Source organism: Radiomyces spectabilis, assembly GCF_025331425.1.
Source record: "Radiomyces spectabilis strain NRRL 2753 chromosome Unknown BYT42scaffold_7, whole genome shotgun sequence".
Lineage (NCBI taxonomy): Eukaryota > Fungi > Mucoromycota > Mucoromycetes > Mucorales > Radiomycetaceae > Radiomyces > Radiomyces spectabilis.
Genome location: NW_026251932.1, coordinates 1,730,865 through 1,754,692, shown reverse-complemented (window position 1 = coordinate 1,754,692; position 23,828 = coordinate 1,730,865). Strand labels below are relative to the sequence as shown.

Below are 23,828 nucleotides of genomic sequence, written 5' to 3'. Positions count from 1 at the left end.
CGACTTTCCACAAGACCACCTAACTTGATATCTTCATTGGAGAGTTTCTAGTATAGAAAAAAAAAACATGCGAAACGTCAGGTCATGGTTGGTTGACTCTAACGACAATTGCAACGGCTGGTGTGCTTGGGCTTACAGTTGTAGGCGATTTGTGGTGTTGGGTTAACGCAAGACTTTTGCGTGCAGATTTCTTGTTGGTGGTACTCATTGAGCTGACATGTATCGAGTAATCAGCACACCAAAAGGATTCCGAAGAAGAAGGGGGATAAAAAAAAGTATGGAATGGAAACGAGATGGGACAGTTAGGCTATTAGGAAAACGGTTTTTTGCAGAGCGGGCGGCGATTCTGACTATTTGATTGGCAAGTCCTCGTGCAACACTGTAGTGCTGATCACCAGGGTACACAAAACATGGAGTAAAATAATACTATGACAAGATAGGGTACACAACAAAAGCCATATCTGGAGATGCGCTTTTGTGTTCCTGAGGATCTCTTCATCGTGTGCCTGGATTGGCTGCATCATGAAATGAAGTCGTCTAAAAAAAGGAACTGCTCTAAACTCTAACAAAAACTGAAAATGCGAAAAAAAGGGCCGCACGTGCTGGCTTTTAAATCGAGGATCTGCCATGCGGCCCATTGTCATTTTTTGAAAGCTGCAAAAGCTCCATCATCACTGTATGCTGATAATATTTCGCAAGTATTGCAGTTATTATATGCTTCTATCTGTAATAAAGCTGGATTATTCTGTATTCATGTAAATCTTGCGTTCGTAAATAAAATGGATCCGTGAAAGCAAAACAAAAATAGATTCTCATTACGACTTGACGGAATCTGATCGTCTCAAAGCCCATCTTTGATTTTCCGTCAAACATGGTCAATGATCTGTATTGATCCCTTTATTACTCGTTCCAACTCAGAAAATATAAAAATAATACGGGACCATTTACAAATGAGAATGAAATCTTTTTATTAGTTTGTTAGTTTGTTAGATGATATGACGAAGGAAACCCTGCGGTCCAAAAGGACAATTGAACATCCAGGAACAAGATGATAAACAAAAGAAATATATCTAGGACAAATCAATGAAGGAATAGTGGTAGCTGCGCTTTAATTTAAATGATGTAGCAGATGCCATCTGAATACATGATCTGGTTGGCCGAAGACATTTCCTGCAACGCTGCGTCGGCTTCGCTCACACTGAATGCTTCATTGGCAGACAATGTTCGGTTGACACCCACAAACAAATCGTTGAAAGCACATTGTTCGCCATCTCCAAATTCGTGGTTGTTGATCAGCTGATTCACCCGTTCACGGAATGCCCGTAATCTGTATTTTACAGATAAAAAAAAAGTCAATCCAACGCGCTGTTTATCCTCCATCATGATATCGAATATTCACCTTTCAGGACTGATACCACCCATATCTGTATCCTCATCCATCGCATCTACTGGTGGCTGAGCCTTGCTCGATGATTCTCCAACGTCCGCAGATCTGTTATTACGTCTTCAATCGTTAGAATGATATTCTTCCCCAAGATTCTATTCATGATGCTTACCTTTCTGAAGTAGTGGGAGCTGGTGTTTCATCCTCTTCCATTTCTTCTTCTGCTTCACTTTCTTCTTCCGATTCAGAGTCGGAGGTCGCGGACAACTTTCTTCGTTTGGTCTTCTTTGCACGGATCACTTCTTTGAACATGGCCACTCGCAGAACGGCTGCAGCGGCTTTAGCATCTTTGTCCTCCACTTTATTGCTCAATCGAGCCTTTGCATGAGCCGTCGATAAACGAATCAACGTTTCTAATGTACGTGCGGTAATGGGTGCCGTCTACATCAAATACCAATTAGTGATCTGTCGATCAAGGATAGAGCCGTCATCAAGTTTCAAAGAGAACGGCCTCTATTTTTTACCTTTTTCACGGAGTTTTCATCTTTATCATTTCGTAAGGATGTGTATTCGTTGATGATGGTATCGGTGGCTCGTTTTGTCAGCACCGGTTTGCAGCTATTCTTTACATAGTAAATGTATTTCTTCAGGAAGGATGCTTTAAGAACCTTGGGAGCCGCCGATCGCGAGGATGATGCTTGGACACCGGCGTGCAAGAAACGATTGAACTTCTCGTAAATGTCGTCATCGTCTTGTTGTTCTTCCTCATGATCATCGTCCATAATACTGTCAATGTACTCCTCAATGGGTGCACCTGTGTAAAACACGTTCAATATATATTTTTTTAACAAAACAGCGTCACGGCGATCTGTTGTTGAACATTACCTTCTTCTGAACCGGGAGGAATGTATCGATGCATACTCAGTACGTGCTCTGAAATCTGACGATCGCGGCTTTCTTCCATTGTATCGGTAACAATGAACAGCAAATCGAAACGGGATAATAGTGAGTCTGGAAGAGCAATATTCTTTGCGGGATCTTTGGTAAGATCGTACTGGCCATAGATAGGATTAGCCGCTGCCACCACACTGCAACGAGCGTTGAGAGAGGTGTGGATACCGGCTTTGGCAATGGTTACGGTCTGCTGTTCCATGACTTCGTGAATAGCGACACGATCAACGTCGCTCATTTTATCGAATTCATCAATACACACCACGCCTCTGTCAGCAAGCACCATTGCACCGGCTTCCAATCGGCGTTCACCTATCATTATCCATAGGTTAAAACCATAGCCATTCCCCGTAGATAACTGAATGAGCGAAAAAAAAAGACGAACCTGTATCTTTATCCGTCGTCACCGCCGCTGTCAAACCGACACCAGAAGAACCACGACCGGTAGTGGCAATAGCCAACGGAGCAATATTGAGCACATAACGTAAGATCTGTGACTTGGCAGTGGATGGATCACCGACCATGAGCATATTGATATCACTAGCGAGATGTTTGATTTCATGTCAATACAACGTGCGCTTGGATCTGTGATATTTCCCGCTTACCCTCTGATATGCGTTCCATTTGCCAGATTTTTTTCAACACCACCGAGAAGCATGAGAAGAACCGCCTTCTTCACGTACTCGTGACCCCAAATAGAAGGTGCCAATGACTGTGAGAGGGTATCAAAGATGCCTCTCTTTTTGGCGAGTTGATGAATATTTCGGATATCGACGTCGTTAATGGTAGGAGCGGCAATACCACCACCGGCCTTGGTGCTCAACAAGCTGATGTTATTACACAAAATCACCGTTCTATGTACCAATTTTCTCAATATCAGAGATTTCCGTCCTTCTTCTAATTAAACAAGAGCCGAATGATGGTTATACCTGAAGGTCGAGCTCGTCTGATTGGCATTTCGGTTACCGAGCGATCGGTAGATACCGACAATGCTGACACGATCACCGGGTTTAGCTTTATCCACGAGATCGTCGTCCAAAATGATGTCGATGGATCGGGGAAGTTGACCTGCAGGTGCACGTTCCGGCATTTCCTGAATGCTGATGGTCTGATGATCACGGTAGGTGCTGTAACCGAATTCCGTCACCAGAGGATTGCCACTGTCATCTTCCGTAGGATACACGGCGCCGGTGGGGATGGGATTGCCGGGCGTGGTGGCATCCCTGTATTCACGCATATAATGTTGCTTCGTCTTTTCAGCATAATGGATCGATTTGACAACCTTGGGTCGGACAAGAGAACCTGGTTGCCAAAGACAAAAAGCACCATGACCATGTCAACCATTGTCAAATCTGCCATGACCATTTTTTTTTCCTTTCCAAAAACACTTACATCGTGTGACAATGCCTTCAATACAAATGAGTTTGCCCAGATGCATGGCACGAAGCGTACGAGGGTTGACGTGTTGATCGCCAAAACTGCCTCGGAAACCAACGTAAAACGGCTGATCGTCAACAAAGTGACGAGTAGGATCATGAATAGTCATTACAATATCCTTCAATGCCTGGTCAAAAGCTGGAAGGTATTCTGCTGGACTCTTCAACATGCTAGACGGTTGAAACGCATGTGAGCAAATCGAGGTTGGGACAACAACCCCTCTTTTGGACGGGTGATATGGCTTACTCTTTTGTATAGGCAGCATTGTACTGGCGCAGAGCATCGATGCTGACAATCAATCGACGTTGGTTGGTTGCAAGCATGTTGCTGATCTGTGTTCGGTAACTTCCTTTTTCGTTCAACTGGTGCTGTACACGGATGTTAGAGTAAGGATAGGCATCTCAAGCAGTGCTTGGGAGAGGATCAAGGGTGTACCTCACTGTCCAGAAATTCTTGAAAGAACTTGGCTCGTTCACGAAGCTTTTCGTCCATCAGCTGTTGCTGAGGTTCGGCTTGAACGGTCTGAATGTCCTCCATGGTGGATCTGTCTGAGTAGAATAGGAATGGACGTCGTGGATTCTAGCCGCACTCTGAGAAAAAGAGAAAATGGGTCGCAAAAAAACACAGGAACGCGTTTTTTCGCGCGCGCGGGACGACCAGCCACCGGTCCCCAACCGGCCGCCACCGGACAGTTGTCGGAACGTGAAATGAGAGGGATGACGTTCATGTCGGAGATTTAAACGAAGCCCGCACGCACTCGTCCCAGCTTGCTTAATATACTCTTGCTTGCTATTTCCTTTGTAATTACATTGTCCACCATGGATATAAGCAGCGGTCCATTTTTTATTACATCAACGGGACTTATTGACAGTGTCGATAGTACGTATTCATTCTCATTACCATGCGGATCGCTCAGTCTAACGGTCCCTCTTGTTGCTCATTGACTCTTTTTTAGAAAAGTTGATGGTTGTTTTGCGTGATGGACGAAAACTGATTGGTATATTACGATCGTTTGATCAATTCGGTATGTGTACATTGGATGTTATCTTTGTGGTAGAGTGAAAAGAGTCAAATACTCACTCATGGCGTGTCCTTGTTCTTTCCTGGAATGAATAGCCAACCTGGTATTGCAAGATACAATTGAAAGGATATATGTCGGCAACTGTTACGGTGATATTCCCAGAGGCATATTTTTGATCAGAGGCGAAAATGTGGTGCTACTCGGCGAAATTGTACGTAGGAAGCGTGGGGTTCTTTTTTGAATTCCTACTGTGGAGGCGGAAACCAACGTGGACGAGAGGGGAAAAATTGATGTATGCTAAACGACTGGATATGTATTTTATTGTTTTTGCAGGATGCGGAAAAGGAAGAATGCGTCAACTTAAGGCAGGTGCCTGTGGAAGAGATTCTGGTGGCACAACGGGAAGAAATGGAAGCAAAGCAGCGTCTTGACAAGATTCGCAGCAAGGCGCTTCACAATGAAGGCTTCTGTGTGGACAATGCTCAGAACGATCTTTATTAGGCAACAGGTGGCTTGTATAGAAAAGCCCGAAATTTTAAGCTGGACTCTTTTTTTTTTTTTTTTTTTTTGGCACCCTTCAAATCCGTCTCACTGTCCCTACCTTTACTTTATCCACTTTTTTCCTTTTTAAAATCATGGAATACCATCCCGTTGTCACTGAGCAGCTCATGTATGTTCATTCGTTTTCAATAATATAAACTGTTTTACATGAATTACAGATATTGACTCTTCTTTTTTTTTTCTCTTTTCTCCCCACTCTCCATGCAGCCTGGTAAGTTGACAGTTGCTGCGCAGCAATAATCTCGGATCCTTTTCGAAATCAACCGATCATTAATAAACCCTACCATTTGTTTTAGTGTCCAGGATGTGGTGTTCCTACGCCTCCTAACCCTGCCAATATGTGTGTCAACTGTATCCGTAACGAAGTCGACATCACCGAAGGCATTCCCAAGCAAGCGACCATTCACTATTGCCGCAACTGCGAACGTTACCTTCAACCACCTGGCATTTGGGTTGTGGCGCAGTTGGAATCCCGTGAATTGCTTACGCTTTGTTTGAAAAAGCTGAAAGGCTTGAATAAAGTACGACTTGTCGATGCCGGCTTTATTTGGACTGAACCTCACAGCAAGCGTATCAAAGTGAAACTGACGATCCAGAAAGAGGCAAGTATTGCAGAAACAATGTTTTTCTAGATCGGTCGACTAACGAGATCGGGGTGTTCATTTCAGGTGTTTGCCAGTACCATTTTGCAGCAGATCTTTGAAGTGGAATACATCGTGTCCCATCAGCAGTGTGAGGAATGTACTCGTTTGGCTGCTCAAAATACTTGGAAGGCCGTAGTGCAAGTGCGTCAAAAGGTCGAACACAAGCGTACTTTCTTGTACCTCGAACAGTTGATTTTGAAGCACAATGCCCACAAAGATACCACCAATATCAAGGAAACCAAGGATGGTATTGATTTCTACTATGGACAACGAGCACACGCCATTAAAATGGTGGAATTCCTCAACGCTGTGGTCCCCATCAAGTAAGTTTTGACAAGGATAAAAGAAAACGGATTCAGAAGAGAGAGAGAGCAATGGACTTATATATTTTATTTTTTTATTAGGTACAAGACCAGTGAACAGCTGATCTCAATGGATATTCATACAAGCACCAGTAATTATAAATTCACATATTCAGGTAAGCAAGCACTCTTTATCAAAAAAGGATATTTCGGTATGATCAGTTACAGAGATCTCATTATATTTTTTCTTTTCTAGTCGAAATTGTTCCTATCTGTAGAGATGATTTAGTGTGCATACCCAAGAAATTAGCCAACAGCATGGGCAGTTTAAGCCAGTTGTTGCTCTGTACCCGTGTCAGCAACAGCATTCAGCTCATGGATGTGAATACAATGATTCACGGCGAACTACCTTCATCGGTGTACTGGCGTAACCCCTTCCCTTCGCTGGCGAGCGTCAAGACTATGATTGAATATACGGTGTTGGATGTCGAATTGTTGGGTCCTACCAAAGGAAAGTTGGCTTTGGCCGATGTCCATGTGGCTCGCTCTTCGGACTTTGGACGCAACGACGATATTTCGATTGTTCGATCGCACCTGGGTGCCATTCTCAATCCTGGTGACACAGTGCTTGGTTACGATTTGGCACGAAGTAACTACAACAATGACGAGTTTGATAAGATGAACCGTCACGATTTACCGGATGTGATTCTTGTACGCAAATCATATCCTGCTCGTCGTAAGAAGAACAAAGCTCGTAACTGGAAGTTGGCTCAGCTTGGTAAAGAAGTCGATGAAATGCTGCCTCGCAAACAAGAGCAAGCTCGTATCGAAAACGATATGGAAATGTTTATGCGCGATATCGAAGAAGATCCCGAATTCCGATCCACTATCAACATCTTCAAGAGTCAGAATCCTACTGCCGCGACCGAGCACAGCATGGCCACGGATACCGATGTCGAAGAAGAAGAAGACTTCCCAGAAATCTCTCTTGAGGAGATGCTGGATGAGATGCAACTCAATACGGAAGGCCCTGATGAGGATGAAGACGAAGAAATGATGATGTAACACTCTTGTAATATGTCCTGCATATTTTTTTTTCGTTTTTTGTATCAAGTAAGCATCCTTCATACATTGTAGAGCATAACACATAAATATTTTTTTTTACTCCATCTCCACATTATTTTTCCTTACAAACCGTATGAATGCCAAACCTTGAAGATGAAAGAATTATTGTTATAGGTGTTAAATTGAATAATAGTGTGTACATATGTTCAAGATTACAGTTGGTAGTTCTAACTAGAAGACTTTGTCAGTTTTTGCTTTAATCGTGATCCTTTTCGCATAATCTGATCGATGAGACCACCGAGGGCGGCCAAGGGGAACATTAGGACACCACAACAGGTACAGTTATTGACATTGGAGGGTTCGTTCGGCGATGTGAATGGTTCGTGAGTAGGATGCTCTACATCCCTTGAAGTATCGGATGGAGTGGGACTTTTCATGGTTCGTTAACGGTAGATTGAATGCAGTAACGACAACAAAAAATAGAAAAAGAAACTGAAACTGCAAAAAAAAAGTGACAAGGTGGTTTCAATACGGTATTTTGATTTTTGGGGCTGCCCCTGGATGTCCTGATTTACGCCAGCAGTCCGTTTGCGTAGGACCAAATCCATCTGTTACCCATAAGTACTTGACCTGAAAAATAAGCATCGTTGAGATAGGAATAAACACTCCTTTGCAGCCTGCGTCTTGCATTATTATTTGGAATATAACCTTTTACCGTAGGTAAAGTATGCCTGGTACACTGTAGTTTTGTCAGTTATCAATTGGGTACCGTTAGAGACCCGAACGCTTTCTGCTACAGTATTATCACAAGTGCCACCAAGGATGTTCCTCGTTTGGTTGGACTAAATGATGCAAAGCGAACTCCAAAAGCATGCCTTAGTATGCTTAAATAAATGCCTTCCCTTGGATGAAGTGTGAAGATGGCCATGCGGGACATAAAAAAACATGCATCAACAACAAACAACTGGAACGATACTTGTGATACGCTGCGCCTGCAAGTTGATTCAAAAAAGTGTTTAATAATAAGAATAATAGTAAATGGATTAAACAAAGTTACAAGTGTCAGAGGATGAAAGTAATCATGGAAAAAAAAATGTGGAGAGAATAAGACAATAGTATGCAGTACAGTTATGGTTACAAGATAGATGGATTAGTGCTTTTCTTCGTCGCCGAAAGATTGCTTCTCGACGCTGGCATCCAAAGTAGGCATGGTGGAGTTGGCGTGCTTCTTGATGTCTCTGAAAGCAAGAACACTACCGCCGAACACGGCATCCATTTCTTCCAAGGATTTGCCCTTGGTTTCGGGGAAGAACAGGAACACACAAGCAGCCATCACTATAACAAAAAAACAGTACGTTAGTCTGGATGTTGAAGGGATTGATTTCTCTTTCAATTTGTTTCGATGCTTACCGAAACAACAGCAGCCAAAGAAGATGTAGGTACCCCAGGTAATAGTGGACAGCATAATAGGCACAATTTCGGAAATGACAAAGTTCATAAGCCAGTTGGCTGCGGTAGTGATGGAAGTACCCTTGGCACGGATATTAAGAGGATAGATTTCAGCCGGGTAGACCCAACCGACGGGACCCCAAGAATAGGCGAAACCAGCGACGAAGAAGTAGATCATGACAATCGAAAAGTAGGAGGCCGACTTGTTACCGCTCATATCGATTTCGTTGGCACCGCTGTCAGAGTTGTAGGAGACATGACCAGTAGCAGCCATGACGATACCACAGAGCAACATGGCGACGGCCATCCAGAGAGCACCGGTGATCATAGTCAAACGACGACCCAAGCGATCGAGGTAAAGAACAGCAGGAATGGTAGCCAACATATTCAGGACACCTTGCACACCAGAAGCGATCAACGTAGCTGAGTTCTCGGGAATACCGGCTTGTTTGAAAATGGTCGGTGCATAGTACATAATGGAGTTGATACCGGTGAATTGCTGGAAGACTTGGACGAGAATACCGAGGACAAGACGACGACGAACGGTACCCTTGAATAAGTCCAAGTAACTGGTCACGGCCACCGAGCGTTCCAATTCGACTTGCTGACAGATATCATTGTATTCGGACACGACATAAGCGTCTTCCTTGTTACCATGGGCGTGCAATTTGGCCAGGACGTCCAGAGCTTCTTCGTGACGGCCTTTGCTGACGAGCCAACGGGGAGAGAAGGGCAAGAAGAGTACACCCAAGCAAAGAATAACGGCAGGAATGATTTGGATACCGAGAGGCAGACGCCACGATAAATCACTGGCAATACGTTCAGTACCAGCGCCCACCCAGAAAGCGACCATGAGACCAGCCGTAATCATCAGTTGCTGAAGTGAAATCAAACGACCACGGATATTCTTGGGAGCAAGTTCAGACTACAAGGTTACGCAAGAAAAAAAAAACAATTTAATACGGGTTTGATTTTTCCTTTTTCTGTTCTTTATTACCTGATATAGAGGCACAATCATGGAGAGCGCACCGATACCCAAACCGGCCACGGCACGACCCGTCACCATCATGGCATAACCGTTGGCGCCACATTGGAGAGCAGCACCAAGGATGAACACCAAACAGCCCAATAAAATGGTCCGCTTACGGCTGAGCATTTCAGCAGAAGGCGCTACAAAGTAAGGGATATCAAGGTGAGTCTTTGTGCAAATAATCGTCACATCTTTCAACCTTTTCCAGGTCACTTACCAGCTAAAAGAGAGCCAACAAAACAACCTGCCAGCAACAGACCGGTGATAGTACCCTTTTCGAGAGCGTTCAATTCCTCTTTACCTCTCATTGTCTGGGCAAAAGGCTTCATGGTCAAGACACCACTGACAACACCGGTGTCATAACCGAAACAGAAACCACCAATGGCGGCATAAAGACAGACGACATACACCCGCCAGTTTCCCATGTTCAGCTTATTAGAAATGTGTGAACGAGGAGAAAGTAGAAAATAGGGTAAAAAAAAAAGCAGAAGTCAGGGAAAGGGAAAAAGACCCCAAGTTGAGATTTGTGCTGCCTTGGGCAAACCGGGACGGTTCACTTTATATATCGTTGCTGGATCGACTTTGAGGCATGGGATAAAGAGGAAGTTTTTCCTGTGTAACACAAGCACAACTCACCCTACTTGTGATCTACCAATGAACGATGAAGCCCTCCTTTTCCCGCGGTTTTACCCCACGTCTTCCAACCTCTTCCTTCTCCGGTTGAGAACGGCGGAGTTTGATCGTGGAGGTGGTGCCTGCCTGTTGGAAAAACTAATCCTATGAAATTTCTTGAGGGTCATCCTTCTCCCCTGCCTTTTTTTTTCCATCATTTCGAACCTCATTTGTCGATCGGTGATCCATTTCCCAGTCTCCTCACTTTTTCGAGACTCTGCAGGTTTTACTTGTCTGACTGATATCGCATCTCACTCATTTCATTTTGGGCCTCAGATAATCTTTGAGGGATTCCAGCTTACAAATGGGACTCACGCCTAGTGCGCTGAAGACGCGAAGAATTTTGTTGTTTAAGGATTTCTGATTTCCCTTTTTCGAAAAACTTGCGGTGAGGAGCTAGCTCGCAGAATGCAAAGGACACAAAAAAAAAGTGATATAGTTTACCCGATATAATATGGGTAAGACAGGTGTAATGAAAATGATTGCCTTTAAATTTCATGATCCATTTGAATCATTTTCAGACTTCTTGGGAAGAAGCTGAATCAGGGTCATTCATGAGGAAATTCAAGGCTTGAAAAAGAAAAAAAAGTCAGGGTCGCCTGGGAATAAAATCAAAAGATCAGGAAACCTCGACTCACTTTTTTCAATCGGGTCAACCATTGACGAATCAAACCTGCTGCATACCACGAAAAGGGTAATCCGCGGAAGCAGAGGAATCATAATATATTGGCGTAACGTTACATTTATTTGGTCTTCTTCCATTCTTACCGCTTGGACCCAGTGGCAATACACACGTTTTAATTCCCTTTTCAGGATCAAAAATCCTCAATCAAACTCCGTCCAACATGGAAACGCCGCTCAGCAAATCACTCCACCCTTTTGAACTTTTCATCGAAACACCGTCTACAGGGTGTGGTTTCAGAAAAGAACGGATATTAACTACTATTTCCCACGCCTCTAAGCAAGAAACATTGTATCAAAGGGCGATGACTCTACTTAACACACCAGGACAAGCAAGTAACATAAGTCTTTATGAAATGGAAACGATGTAATCCATTAGTGATTATATCCAGTTAATGAAAAGAAAACTCTTGAGATGGATTCAGCGATATGGTTACTGTAACACTGCTTTGGTAAGACAATCAGGGTGTCGGCAGACTTTTTTTTTTTTTTTTTTTTATGTTAACTGTCGTCATGCCGAGGAACGGCTGTCTCCAAGATCAACGGTTTCAAAAAATATCAAATGCTCGCGGAGACTCCACAAACCCTTCTTTGAGCTTATCTACAACTATCAAGATGATAGATTTTCCCATAGGAAAAAAAAAGTTATTCACTACACAAATTGTCCACTCCATCCATATCAGTTACTAAGTTATACTAATTCGAAGTAATGCCAACACCAAATTATGAACCACGATGTGAACCCTGATGATCATTCATTGGAGTGGCAAATATGATTCAACGATAGGAAAACATCAGATCCATTTATACCATTAAAAAATACTAAAAAACGACCAAAAGGCAACAGTTACATTCGCTTGTTGAATGTTTGTAACGGAGTTGTAAACGACCTTTCAGCAGGAATGGTATTTGCCAAGACGAGCACTCGACCCTTGCTGACTTGCCGTGGGAGGCATTCACCCTTGAAATGAAACTCCGATTTTCTTTATTTCTATTTCTTCCCGTATCGTGATTCTGAATTTTTTTTTTCAGGATATTCACATGATGGAACCACCCTTGCTGTAGTTTACGGAATAAAATAACATGCCCAATTTGTTATATCCGCGGGAGTGTCATTGATATTTGTAACGTGATCAACATATGCACATCACCGGCTTTTTGACAAAGCCATTCAGGAAATTATCTCATGTTCCCCCGAGCGCTTTCGCAGCAATCATACCGTAGAGCATGCGTTCTTAAGTTTTTTTTATTGTTGGAAATGTGCTGTGAATGCACTAAAAAGTGCCTCGACTGGCTTGGTTTGGCTTGAAACAATCAATGCAAGACAGTATAACAAAAAAAAAAAAGAGAAAATACGCCCACAGACGCACGATCAAAGCAAGTAAAAAAATTATACAATACTGATTTGGTTAGTATATCATGATCTATCCCGGAAAATGTTAGCAATGAGTATCTGAGATCAACGCGAAAGGTGGATTGTACCACCCGCGAGGCATCGTTCGTTGTTCGAAATATCGTAAAAACCGAGCTGTTAGTGTTCGATGGCCAAAAATACCAAACACATCGTCGCCAAAGCTATATGTGTTACTAGTTCGGCTAATAACGTTACTACCCCTTTTCAGACTTTTGTTTTCACGCATGACAACTTGGCAAAACAGAGAAAGCAAAGAGATTTTACAGTAATTGGAATTTCGTTTCAATGCGTCAACTCATGGCAAAAATTTTTGCACCATCTTTCCAGGTATCAGTACAACAGATGAACGTAAACACACCAGGCAACATGACCTTTACACCAGGATCTTCCGCATCGACCACCCAATTTATCGTAAGAAAAATCCGCTAAAATTCACCACGGATTGAAGTTGCACCATGTTTCCAATGTCAGAAGGAGATTTGATCAGCTGCTTGTGTACCTTCAGCTACTGCTGAAGCAAACGCCGAACAGATTTCGCGTAACGCTGCCGCAGCTTCGCTTGAGTTGATATTATTCTCATCGACACTGCTAATGAAACCGCTCCTAGTACTTGAATGATTTCGTGCTGATGTTTATTACAAACTTACAACCTGACTGAAGGGGCAGTCCCAAATCTTTAAAATCCTAATTGATTTGCAACAATAAACCTCCTATCATCAGTTGCATATCGCTTGCATTTCCAGTAATATTGTGCCGAACTAGTGATTTTGTCTTTATCGTAAAGCGCAATAATCACCATAGTAAACTGTGAAAGAAGTTTAGTGAAAGTTTGAGCTGAGAAGAAGCCATTTTTTCTAAACTTTCGTTATACTTTAATGGGTGGAGTATTCGGCACAGTTTTTATTTGTCTCTATCCATTTTTTTTCCATCGAGTTCTACTTCAAAATACGCTACATCTAGAGTTTTACGATATACCTCACAATTGCTGGTTATTGTTGGTTGTTGATATGCACGGAGACACATGGAAATGCAAGGCATGGTTGACAGGAAAGAATTGTACAAAAAAACGAGAAAGGCACCTGGTTCTAAAACCTCTCCAGTAAAAGCCTTGAGGGTTCTTCTATCTTTTAGACGGTACGCATTACATTAGGTTTTATCGCATGTTTATTGGACTTGTTTTTTGATTTGAAAAGTGTGCCGAATTCGGCACACTTGAAGTTCCACTCATTGAAAGGTCCACTCTCATTTGACTCTTGCTTAGCAAAATCTCAACAGATTGTTTTTATCAAGCTTTTTATTTGTTTCATTACTAAATTGCATATACATGTTTTTCTGTTTTTTTTTTTGAATGTTCCGTCATAAAAAGTATAAAAGAATTTCAATCACGCAGAACCTGGCTTATCTTATATGACGAAAACGTTACCTTTCCCGACACGCATATTGCCATGACGACAACGACCGCCACTGATGACCACGACCACGACCACGAGTATCACGCTCTGCACGAGTATGTGGACCCCTTTGACCGAGGAGAGCCTCGTCAACTACAGTCAAAGATTAAATATCAAGTATTTACAAAGTTGTTGCTCACTTACCTGCAGTTCTCCTCTGCCGCTTTAATGGGTTGGTTTCCTCACTTTCATCATCTGCCACAGGAAGGTCAGGAAGCATATGCAAAGAAGCAGATTCAGCTAAATCATCGTAAGTTGCTTCAGTGGTTTTATGGACTTCGAGTGTTAATTCCATATACAAAGTATTCTATCGTAATGCAACTTACTCTTCTTCGTTATCATTAACAGGTCTGATTCAATCGCTCCTAGGGATGGTAACGGCGCATCTCCTTAGGAAACTAAACTGTCAGATTTGCGTGTCGTGCATCCTTGTATATATTTGCTAACCTGCATTACTGCTCATCAATTTATGCCAGTAAGTTCGCAAAAGCAAACGGGCACCCCAATGCCTGACGCACATCGACAGTGGAAGGTCATGACAGGCCACTATCTCCAAATCAGTGAAAGCCTTCAGCTGGAAGCTGTTGTCTACATCCTTCCATAACCGAAGGGGTTCTCGTTTTGCTGCCTTATAATCAGCTTGCACACGGAGGCAAGCATGGTTTGCCAAAGACCGAACATTAATTTTTGCAGACGCGAAATAGTTGACTTCATTTGGGGACCGAGGGCTTGCTTCAATAGATCTTCATGCAATTTCCAGGAGAAATGTTTGGCAGGCACAGTTTCCGCATTCTTCAGTGTGATTAGCGGCTGCTGCACGGTGCGAGAAAAAGACGAAAAGTCATGAGCAGTCCTTGCATTCGCAGCCAAAGGCTGACCCTCGGTGTGTACTGGCACTGAGACCTGAGCAGAAAGTTCCACCATCTCGTGAGCCTGGTCTCCAATCTAAGCACTGTATTCCTCAGTGCTATTTTCGGCCTGAACTGCTGCAAGCACATCTCTTAGCCTTTTAAATTCGGCTTTTACTGTCAACCGAGTGATCAGTCATTTGGCTGCTTAAACGCAGGAGCAAGCATGTCATTTTCAAATAATGTTTTGAACGGTATTATTGTCAGACATGGTATGAAAAATTGTGAAGGGAAAAGGTAGGAAGTATCTTTGACTGTATGAAAATTTGTTTGTGCGTATATAAATTTGAGTTCTGGGTCTAAGCGGCAAGGTTCCACACATGCACTTTTTGACCAGAAAATATAATCCCTTCGGTCGCCTTTTGATACCCGATCAGCGGGTGTGACAATGTCCCGTACATCGATGATCTTGAACTTGCTGGGAGCAGACGAAGTCTTGTATGGTCAAAAGGGCCCTCGTTGGTCCTCACGATCAGGACGGCTGCCAGCAGCGTCGGGACACCTTCGAAGGCATGGCGAAAGAAATACAAATGGATCTAAAATAGATGATTGCTGCAACATCCATCGGCTGTCCGAATCTCCTGTTGGTAGCCACGTCAAGCGAGAAAAAACAAAGAAATTATGGGTCACATCTTCGCAACGGCGGAAAGCACTTCTCCAAATCTGGCCATTGATCCAGCATTTAGCTGCTTTCACAACGCATTCAGCAGGGTCAATGCGGATATCCGGGGCTCCAAATCGGTTCGCATGAACCATTCCAACGGCTTTTGAGTGCCGAATGACCCTACCGACTCGGTTATCAAGGAGAAAGGCCCCCAAAGCTCCGGCGAGGCTGGGTCATCACTTTCCACAATGACTTGCGGCGATCTTAGGCTGGCGATTTTCGGCTCCGTTCTGCGTATATAGTGAATGGCAGCCAAATTCTGGAGCATAATCCGAGAGTTAGCAACCGGAGACCGTCTCGAGGTAATGTTCCGTTTTTTCGTCAGATCGCTGGAATTGCCTTGGCGTTTTGAAGGCCTGACCATCGATATCTTGGCGAGGAAATGTAAAACCGCCAATAACTCGGGATCTTGGAACAGTTCGTGGCTGAAAAAAGCAATATTGCATTGGTCAATGGGAAACATGACCGCATCTTGCAAGAGCATCATACGCATGATCTTCAGCAGCTGCAAGAATGCCTGAGCACAAAGAGAATTTTCACAAACTGCTCCGATCTGCACATCAGCCAGTACGCGATCCACCATCGGAAACACCTTCTTTTGGAGGTTTTCTGACGGAGTGACCGTCGCACGAGGAAACCAATACTGGCCTTTCGCCCCAGAGAAACCATGATAATTCTAACCGATTCTCGTGGAAGGGACGTCAGGTAACAGGCTTCCATGTTCTGCGTATTCCAGCGCCCATGCCTGCGTAGCTGATCTCAAGCGAGAAATTTTCCCCCAATCATTTTAGCTTCAAGCTCAAAAAAGCCGTAACCGTCAAGAGTGGCTAACTTTCAACCACGGTGAATATTAGTCGCCCCCCACAGATGCAGCATCATAGAGTCCTACGGCAAGTCTCCGGGCAATTTCACTCGACTGAAACGAAAGTATTAATAATGTTTGCCGTTTAAGCTAGCATGTTGCGGCGCTTTAGTCAAGCTGCACCTATTGCTTTTCACGTACTTTATGTCCATGTGAGATATTGCATCGCGTTGTGAAGCCAGTCAGATGTTCTTGGATGCCCTTTTTGCTATGATTAGGTCCATTGAAGGATGGTTTTTTTTTTTTTTTTTTTTTTTTTTTTGCGGGACGCCGCTTGGTGCCTTTAGTTCATTTTTACGTTACGGTTCATTAACCAAAGCTACAGTGATTATTAGCCAAAGTCATGGTGGTTATTCACCAAATGTAGTAAAAGGATGAACAGGCCAATTTAGCCCTGAATAGGTGGAACTCGGGCAGTTTCTGTTGCTCGTCCTATAATCATTTTAGGTGGAAAATGACTGAACAGCCTATTCCAGTGGGAGTATCAGCGAGGTTCGTTATATATAACGAAATATGGACAAAACAACATAATTTCCTGTTCAGGTCCATATTGCGCTAAATGATCTGTCAAAACTATCTTATTCTATTCGTCGTCCATAATCCATTTCTCCTTGTTGAGCATATCCATTCATACAAAGGAACGACAGTAGGAATTAGTAAACCAGCGTCGCCACGCCTCGAATCAAATATTTGCGAATAAGTTTATGTTTATTTTGATCAATAGAATCTGCATAAATCTTTAGAAGGCATGCCGTTCATGTCGCTGTGTTTTTCCGTCTGAGCCCTGACAATGTTTCTGTTTTTGGGAGTTCCAAAAAATTGGGAATTTTTCGAAATTTTGACAATCTGTTCTGAACCCTGCGTCGAAGTGCTTTCCTTATTGATACCGACCCGTCGTTGTAATTCTTGTCATGTTCCGTTTAGCATTCTGCAGACGGTCAATTCCTTCTCCTCGGACCGCCTTCCAGACGGCATGCTACTCGTCTAGTACTCGAAAACCCTTATTTCCCACTCGAACGATTCAATCTCTCCTTTCTGGCGATTCGACTACGGGAACCGACGTCGTTGTGCGAGGCTGGGTGCGATCCGTTCGTAAACAAAAACAAGTCTCCTTTGCCAATATCAATGACGGCAGCAATTTAAAAGGAATTCAAGCCATTCTGTCCGAGGCGGATGCCAACAAGTAAGTTTTATACTCGCAAGGTATCAGAAAAAAAAATAAGCTCATGAGCGCATGCCATAGGCTTTCTACCGGCGCTTGTATCGAGCTCAAAGGCACATTGGCCAACAGCCCCGGCAAGGAACAAAGCAAAGAGTTGCAAGTGACGGCATGCAAGGTGCTGGGCGAATGCGATGGTGTAAGTCGTGTGGCTGTTTCTCCATGGGCGTGTTTTTTTTCACATAATAGATATGGACTGACTTGAGGTTTTTTAAAACAGTCTTATCCTTTGCAAAAGAAGAGACATACCCTGGAATTTCTTCGAACCATTGGTCATCTCCGAGCCCGTGGCAATACAGGAAGCGCTGTGCTTCGTATGCGCAATGCCGCAGGCGAAGGTATACACAAGTTCTTTGCGGTAAAGTATCTCCCTGACCAATAGAGTGTCTGAGAAAATTCTATGTACTGATGGGAATCATCTTGGGCTTTAGGAACAAGAGTTTGTGCAAGTGAATACACCGATTTTTACATCGCACGATTGTGAGGGTGGAGGCGAAGTGTTCCAAGTACTACCAAAAGACTTTTTCAAGAAACCCGTCTATTTGACGGTATCCGGCCAATTGCACGCTGAAATCATGGCTTCGGCGCTTTCACGAGTGTATACATTTGGACCCGTTTTCCGAGCCGAAGAATCCTTGACTTCACGTCATTTGGCGGAATTCTGGATGTTGGAAGCTGAGATGACATTTATCGATCAATTGGATCAATTGCTGGACGTCACGGAAGCCAGTGTTCAAGATACCACTCGTCACGTTTTGGATAAATGCGCAGAAGATGTTGCCTTTTTCAACAAGTGGACCGATCCCACGCTGCTGGACCGATTGCAACAGACCGTGAACCGACCTTTTGTGCGTATGACCTACAGCGAAGCGATTGACATTCTTCAACGTGTTCAAGATAAAGAAAAACGATTCAATTTCCCTACCACGTGGGGTTCCAGCTTACAATCCGAGCACGAGCGCTATCTAGCCTCTGAATACTGCCAATCCCCTGTTTTCGTGACCGATTATCCTGTTGACTTGAAACCATTCTACATGCGGGCAAACAGTGATGAAAAGACAGTGTCCTGTTTCGATCTGTTAGTACCTGGTATTGGCGAATTGGTGGGAGGATCAATGCGTGAGGAACGTTATGATATCTTGGAAGGCAAGATGAAACAAGCCAAGATGAACATGGAGGATTATCAATGGTATCTTGATCTCCGTAAATATGGCAGTGCGCCTCACGGTGGTTACGGCATTGGGTTCGAACGGCTGATGCTTTGGTTAACCGGATTAGAAAATGTGCGTGAAGTTGTACCTATGCCTCGCTATGCTGGCCACTGCAAGTTTTAAAAACACGATAATGCACTTCCACTGTATGTAGACCATGTCCATTTTATTCCAAACAAAATAAACTTTTACCTATAGACTGTTCAACAAAAATTATCATCTTGGATCACTTATCCTCCGCAATGATACGGTGATCTTCGGATTGGAACTGGGTGTATCAACAAAAAAAAATGATGACCATCAGAATAGATAACCAGGATATGGATCTAATCATGAGGTTGTAGGTTTCACCTCAAGTGGTTTCGCGTAAAAATGACGTGCCACATACTTGAAAAAAAGCACAATGGATGCATCTTTATATGTTATAGCAGTCAAGTAATTTTGCCCATAAAATAGATTTATTTCAAAATTCATGTTATGTTCTTTTTCCTATTCGCTTTGATGAGGCGCTTGATGATGATGAGGAGTCAAAAAGAATTTCAAAGCCACCTTGGGTTGGTGAACCGCTGTTCCAAAAAATGAGGCCACTGAAAGGTGTTGAAAAAATGGTCACTGTTTTTTTTTTCCTCCCCGCCTATCGAGCTGACGGTTGGGCGGAGATGGAAAATTTGCGCACTATAGCAGTGGGGGGGCTTTACAAGTGTGTATTTTTTTTAATCAACAAGCCCTTTTACAGTCTTCGTTCCCGTGTAGAAAATGGCAGCTCCTCCCGAAGCCCTTGCTACTCCTCCTCGCTTGTTCTCGCCCTTGTCGGCTTCATTGCCTTTGAAGGACCAGAAGCCTGCCGGCTCGCCCTGGAACCCTCTTTACTGGCCCGGTTGGTTCGGCTACCAAAAGAACCGCCTTGGTTTGCCTAACCCAGGCAAATTCGAACGTCTTCACAGCGAGGCCAAGGGTAAATAACTTCGATTCTCACCAATAACTCACGAGCACCACCCCATTCAGTCGCACCAATGTTGATCTCATTTGTCAATTAGATGTCTTTACCGCCAATTACTTGTTCGACGGCGCGCAAGCCAACATTATTAAGGAATTATCGGGCAACTTCCATGTGCAGCATCAATTCTCGCTTGGTTCGCAAATCACCCCTCCCATGTATAACTTTATGTCCGGCTACATGACCGAAAGAGTAAGCGCTAATAACAAGAAAGTCTTTTGCACGATTACGATCTTACTCATGGAACGACATTTTTTTCTTTTTTCCTTTGCCGCCACAGACCATGGCGCAGGGTACCATGGATAATGACACCAACCTTAATGCCGTCATTAGACACATGTGGTCTCCCAAGTCGGCCACCAAGATTGTTGCTCAGGTAAAGAAAAAAGAAAGGGAGATAAGATATAGAAAGACACGGAATGGCATGGAAACAAAAGTATTAAATTGGGTCGTTTGTTATGTTACTTAGTTGACAAATATGCCCGGCCACTCCATGTTGCAAGTGGATCAAGATTACACTGGATCGGATTATTCTATCAATGTCAAGGCTATGAACCCCAATCCCTTAGAATTCACTGGTTTGTATATGGCGTCTTATCTCCAATCCATCACCGCTCAGTTTGCGGTCGGTTCCGAGATCGTGTTACAGCGACCTACCCCCGACATGGAAGAAACCGCCATGTCACTGGTCGGCAAATATACCGGCAAGGACTTTATCGCTACAGCTCAATTGCAAGGCATGGGTGCGCTGCAGGCCAGCTATTATCAGCGTATCAATGAAAAGGTCGATTTCGGTGTGGAACTTAACATTATGAGCCAGGGTGGACGAAGAGAAGCGGTGGCTACGGTGGGTGGCAAGTTTGATTTCAGACAAGCTACTTTCCGCGGTCAGATCGATACAACGGGACGAGTATCCGCCGTATTAGAAGAAAAGATGGCACCTGGTTTCTCCTTCCTTATTAGCGGTGATCTGGATCATATGAAGGTAGGCAATATTTTTTTTGACAGCGGCTCATGACCTATCCATGTTTATTTCGGTGACATTTCTAATGCTTCTTTGAAATTTCCATTTTTATGCAGGGTCAAAGCAAGTTTGGTGTTGGTATTATGTTATCTGCTTAGATTCGAAAAACTTTCTAAAATTTGTAATAAATCGCAAAATTTCCGTTCGTTCAGACTTGCCCGATTAGCGTCCTTGCTGTCACGGATGGTGCAATTTCTCATTGACCAATAAGAGGCCGAGGAAATTGTGTGCGCAGCTGTCAATGGGAGATGCTCAGTGATGCCGACTCAAATTGCGCCATTTGAACTTTTAAAGAGTGATCCAGTCTTTTTGTTTGGCCTCTTTGTTCCCTCTCTTGTCATCCTTTTTCTTTTCTGTTACCTATTTAATCACTTCATGTCTACTTATTTACCCTCTTTTGATTTACATCATTATCAAGATACCATGGAATCCGTTAAAAAAGAGGTAAGATGCATAAAGCATACCAATCGGCTCTAGTCGTACGTATCATTAAACTTTTTTTCTTTTTTTCTTTTTTGCTGGCTGCCGTGCATAGACACTTGCATTGTTTCCCATGAATGACCACTTGGCAGTGCTGTCCACGTGGACATTTTTTCGTCATGCTTCGGCTGCTCAACGCTGGGCGATTCTTGACGGTTTATTATCCCTGTGCGACAGATCGCAGTTGCATGCTCTCTACGATACCATCCATTCCCATCTCAGATCCGATTTCACCACTCGCTTGCCGGCCGAGATCTGTGGCAAGATTTTCTCCTATTTAGATGCACAGTCCTTGTGTACTGCCACAACGGTTTGCCGTCGGTGGAAACTGTATGCCGACGATGATTTGCTTTGGCGGCGAATGTGTTTCCAACACATTGACAAAAAATGTACCAAATGTGGTTGGGCGCTTCCATTGTTACAGCGACACCGGGTAGCCCGACCGTCTCTGAAGCGTCCATTGGAAGATCATGACGCAGGGGCTGAGGACTCATCCAAGCGGATCGACCGACGACCTTGGAAGGATGTGTACAGCGAACGACTGATCATTGAACGCAACTGGCGCAAAAACAAATCCACCACACGAACGATGGCGAGCAAACATGCCGACAGTGTGATGTGCATCCAATTTTGTGAACGACAAAACATTTTGATTTCGGGTGGGGCGGATAAAACGGTGATGGTTTGGAATCTTGAGACGGGCGGTCTTCTCCAGACTCTCAAAGGCCATGCGCGAGCCGTGCAGACGCTGCAATTCGATCATACCAAACTTATCACGGGAGCCATGGATCATACACTGCGTATTTGGAATTATCGTACAGGCGAATGCATGCGTGTCCTCGAAGGACATACCGACGGCGTTTTGCATCTTCATTTTGATTCACGAATCCTTGCCAGTGCTTCCGCCGACGCCACGATCAAGATCTGGAATTTTCAAACCGGTGAATGCTTTACCTTGGCGGGCCATACAGGGCCTGTAAACCATGTTCAAATTTATCAGCATCATACCGTGATATCGGCAAGCAGTGATCAAACCGTCCGCGCTTGGGATCTTGAAACCCGAACTTGTACCTTTGTATTCCGGGGCCATATGGCCGACGTTCAGATGGCGCAACCGAGTATGCCTGGATTTCCCCATCGTTTCACGGAAGCACAGAAGCAAGGTTCCGCGGAAACACCCCAAATCGTTTCCAAAGCCCACGATGACAGTGACCTCAATTACCATGAGCCTTCCTCTGATACCGATGATGATCACACGACACCTGTCATTATCTCCAGTTCCCTCGATAAAACCATGAAGATCTGGTCTCTGCAGACAGGGTCTTGTCTACGTACGTTATTCGATGAACACGGGGTTCGCACACTGGTTTACGATAAGCTACGACTGATTTCCGGGTCCGAAAATGGCATGCTTAAAATTTGGGATATGGAGAATGGGTGCACTTTGCATTCACTCCAAAGTCATGCAGCTCCCGTGACGGCGGTCGCACTGAGTGACACCAAGATCGTCAGTGCATCCAAGGGCGGCGACATTCGCGTCTGGGATTTCGGCCCACTGTAATTTTTACACCTGCACTCTCTTACGCACCCCCCCTCTCTCTCCCTCTCTTCCTTTTATCAAATCAAGCATATAGTATACCACTCTACACTATACATCCCATCTAATAGAAAAAAAATACAGCATGTTTCATCACCAACCAATGTCCACTCAATCGGCTTTTTAAAAATAACATGCAAATGACACGGGTAATCCTATCTCACTAGAGTAGACCAGTACCCATATTAATTATGTGTACTATTGGCTAGTTCATGTGATAGACCAAAGGTTGTTATGCCTTTTAAAATCGTTGTATCATTTTCTAGTTGCAGCACTGCTGAGGAAAAATCGGCCGGTTCCACTACAGTGAATCATGCCAAGTTGACCTCAATGAGAGAAAAGTTAGTCAGGGTCGACAATTTCAATGTAAACATATAATTGGAACCACCATTGGAACTGTTGATGATCTATTGATATGGTTCTTATCAATTTTTTTTGTCAATAATGAGCAGATATCTTTTCATTTTGATCCAATAATAGCCATTCCTCTTGCTGGAGACGTTCCTGGCGCTCTTCTTCATTACTGGACGTGAAGAAAATTGGAAGAGACGAGTTTAATCATTTGAAGGGAGAAAGTGGGAATCAACAAGGGCTGCACTCGGTTGCTATAGTGAGCCAACTGTCTCACACCAGTGTTTCTCGCATTCAATATCCAGCCGACAGGGCCAGCCGCAATTTCCTTTCCTTTGGTAAAAAGGTTGAGTGCAACATCTTATTTCTTTACACTCTTTGTCAGGAAGCACTGGTTCAGATGGCATAGACTGAAAACTTGACGTGAGGGTAAAAAGGTTGAGTGCAACATCT

At 43.8% G+C, this 23,828-nt stretch overlaps 9 protein-coding genes across 9 annotated transcripts; 5 read left to right on the top strand and 4 right to left on the bottom strand.

Moving 5' to 3' along the window:
* Positions 1-951: 951 nt before the first annotated feature.
* Positions 952-4,480, bottom strand: BYT42DRAFT_572464 (MCM2/3/5 family-domain-containing protein). Its single transcript, XM_051568613.1, has 11 exons — positions 4,208-4,480; positions 4,019-4,140; positions 3,728-3,942; positions 3,265-3,637; positions 2,941-3,189; positions 2,721-2,875; positions 2,270-2,647; positions 1,909-2,198; positions 1,557-1,825; positions 1,400-1,492; positions 952-1,327 (listed from the first exon to the last, which is right to left on the bottom strand). The coding sequence occupies exons 1-11, from the start codon at positions 4,307-4,309 to the stop codon at positions 1,114-1,116; spliced, it is 2,460 nt and encodes an 819-aa protein (XP_051423347.1). The 5' UTR covers positions 4,310-4,480; the 3' UTR covers positions 952-1,113.
* Positions 4,481-4,538: 58 nt separating this feature from the next.
* Positions 4,539-5,363, top strand: BYT42DRAFT_572461 (uncharacterized protein). Its single transcript, XM_051568612.1, has 4 exons — positions 4,539-4,651; positions 4,728-4,796; positions 4,889-5,004; positions 5,127-5,363. Exons 1-4 carry the CDS (start codon positions 4,591-4,593, stop codon positions 5,292-5,294), a joined length of 414 nt encoding a protein of 137 aa, XP_051423346.1. The 5' UTR covers positions 4,539-4,590; the 3' UTR covers positions 5,295-5,363.
* Positions 5,364-5,692: 329 nt separating this feature from the next.
* Positions 5,693-7,365, top strand: BYT42DRAFT_594027 (NMD3 family-domain-containing protein; the record flags this gene model as incomplete). The annotated part of the gene is made up of 4 exons (XM_051570738.1): positions 5,693-5,956; positions 6,023-6,321; positions 6,403-6,476; positions 6,557-7,365. The coding sequence occupies 4 exons, from the start codon at positions 5,693-5,695 to the stop codon at positions 7,363-7,365; spliced, it is 1,446 nt and encodes a 481-aa protein (XP_051423345.1).
* A 999-nt stretch (positions 7,366-8,364) lies between these two features.
* BYT42DRAFT_533843 (general substrate transporter) lies at positions 8,365-10,363 on the bottom strand. Its single transcript, XM_051565447.1, has 4 exons — positions 10,062-10,363; positions 9,812-9,984; positions 8,776-9,739; positions 8,365-8,700 (listed from the first exon to the last, which is right to left on the bottom strand). The coding sequence occupies exons 1-4, from the start codon at positions 10,267-10,269 to the stop codon at positions 8,516-8,518; spliced, it is 1,530 nt and encodes a 509-aa protein (XP_051423344.1). The 5' UTR covers positions 10,270-10,363; the 3' UTR covers positions 8,365-8,515.
* A 2,462-nt stretch (positions 10,364-12,825) lies between these two features.
* On the bottom strand, positions 12,826-14,357 carry BYT42DRAFT_645542 (uncharacterized protein; the record flags this gene model as incomplete). Its single annotated transcript, XM_051572656.1, has 4 exons — positions 12,826-13,036; positions 13,111-13,199; positions 14,035-14,155; positions 14,207-14,357. The coding sequence occupies 4 exons, from the start codon at positions 14,355-14,357 to the stop codon at positions 12,942-12,944; spliced, it is 456 nt and encodes a 151-aa protein (XP_051423343.1). The 3' UTR covers positions 12,826-12,941.
* An 850-nt stretch (positions 14,358-15,207) lies between these two features.
* On the bottom strand, positions 15,208-16,460 carry BYT42DRAFT_645541 (uncharacterized protein). The gene has a single exon (XM_051572655.1). The coding sequence runs from the start codon at positions 16,215-16,217 to the stop codon at positions 15,663-15,665; it is 555 nt and encodes a 184-aa protein (XP_051423342.1). The 5' UTR covers positions 16,218-16,460; the 3' UTR covers positions 15,208-15,662.
* An 873-nt stretch (positions 16,461-17,333) lies between these two features.
* BYT42DRAFT_572451 (uncharacterized protein) lies at positions 17,334-19,139 on the top strand. The gene is made up of 4 exons (XM_051568611.1): positions 17,334-17,679; positions 17,740-17,854; positions 17,936-18,073; positions 18,147-19,139. Exons 1-4 carry the CDS (start codon positions 17,408-17,410, stop codon positions 19,047-19,049), a joined length of 1,428 nt encoding a protein of 475 aa, XP_051423341.1. The 5' UTR covers positions 17,334-17,407; the 3' UTR covers positions 19,050-19,139.
* Positions 19,140-19,653: 514 nt separating this feature from the next.
* Positions 19,654-21,098, top strand: BYT42DRAFT_572449 (eukaryotic porin/Tom40). Its single transcript, XM_051568610.1, has 5 exons — positions 19,654-19,881; positions 19,964-20,115; positions 20,204-20,299; positions 20,393-20,908; positions 21,004-21,098. The coding sequence occupies exons 1-5, from the start codon at positions 19,683-19,685 to the stop codon at positions 21,043-21,045; spliced, it is 1,005 nt and encodes a 334-aa protein (XP_051423340.1). The 5' UTR covers positions 19,654-19,682; the 3' UTR covers positions 21,046-21,098.
* Positions 21,099-21,265: 167 nt separating this feature from the next.
* Positions 21,266-23,361, top strand: BYT42DRAFT_605552 (quinon protein alcohol dehydrogenase-like superfamily). The gene is made up of 3 exons (XM_051571127.1): positions 21,266-21,391; positions 21,483-23,173; positions 23,234-23,361. Exons 1-2 carry the CDS (start codon positions 21,323-21,325, stop codon positions 22,986-22,988), a joined length of 1,575 nt encoding a protein of 524 aa, XP_051423339.1. The 5' UTR covers positions 21,266-21,322; the 3' UTR covers positions 22,989-23,173; positions 23,234-23,361.
* The last annotated feature ends 467 nt before the right edge of the window (positions 23,362-23,828 follow it).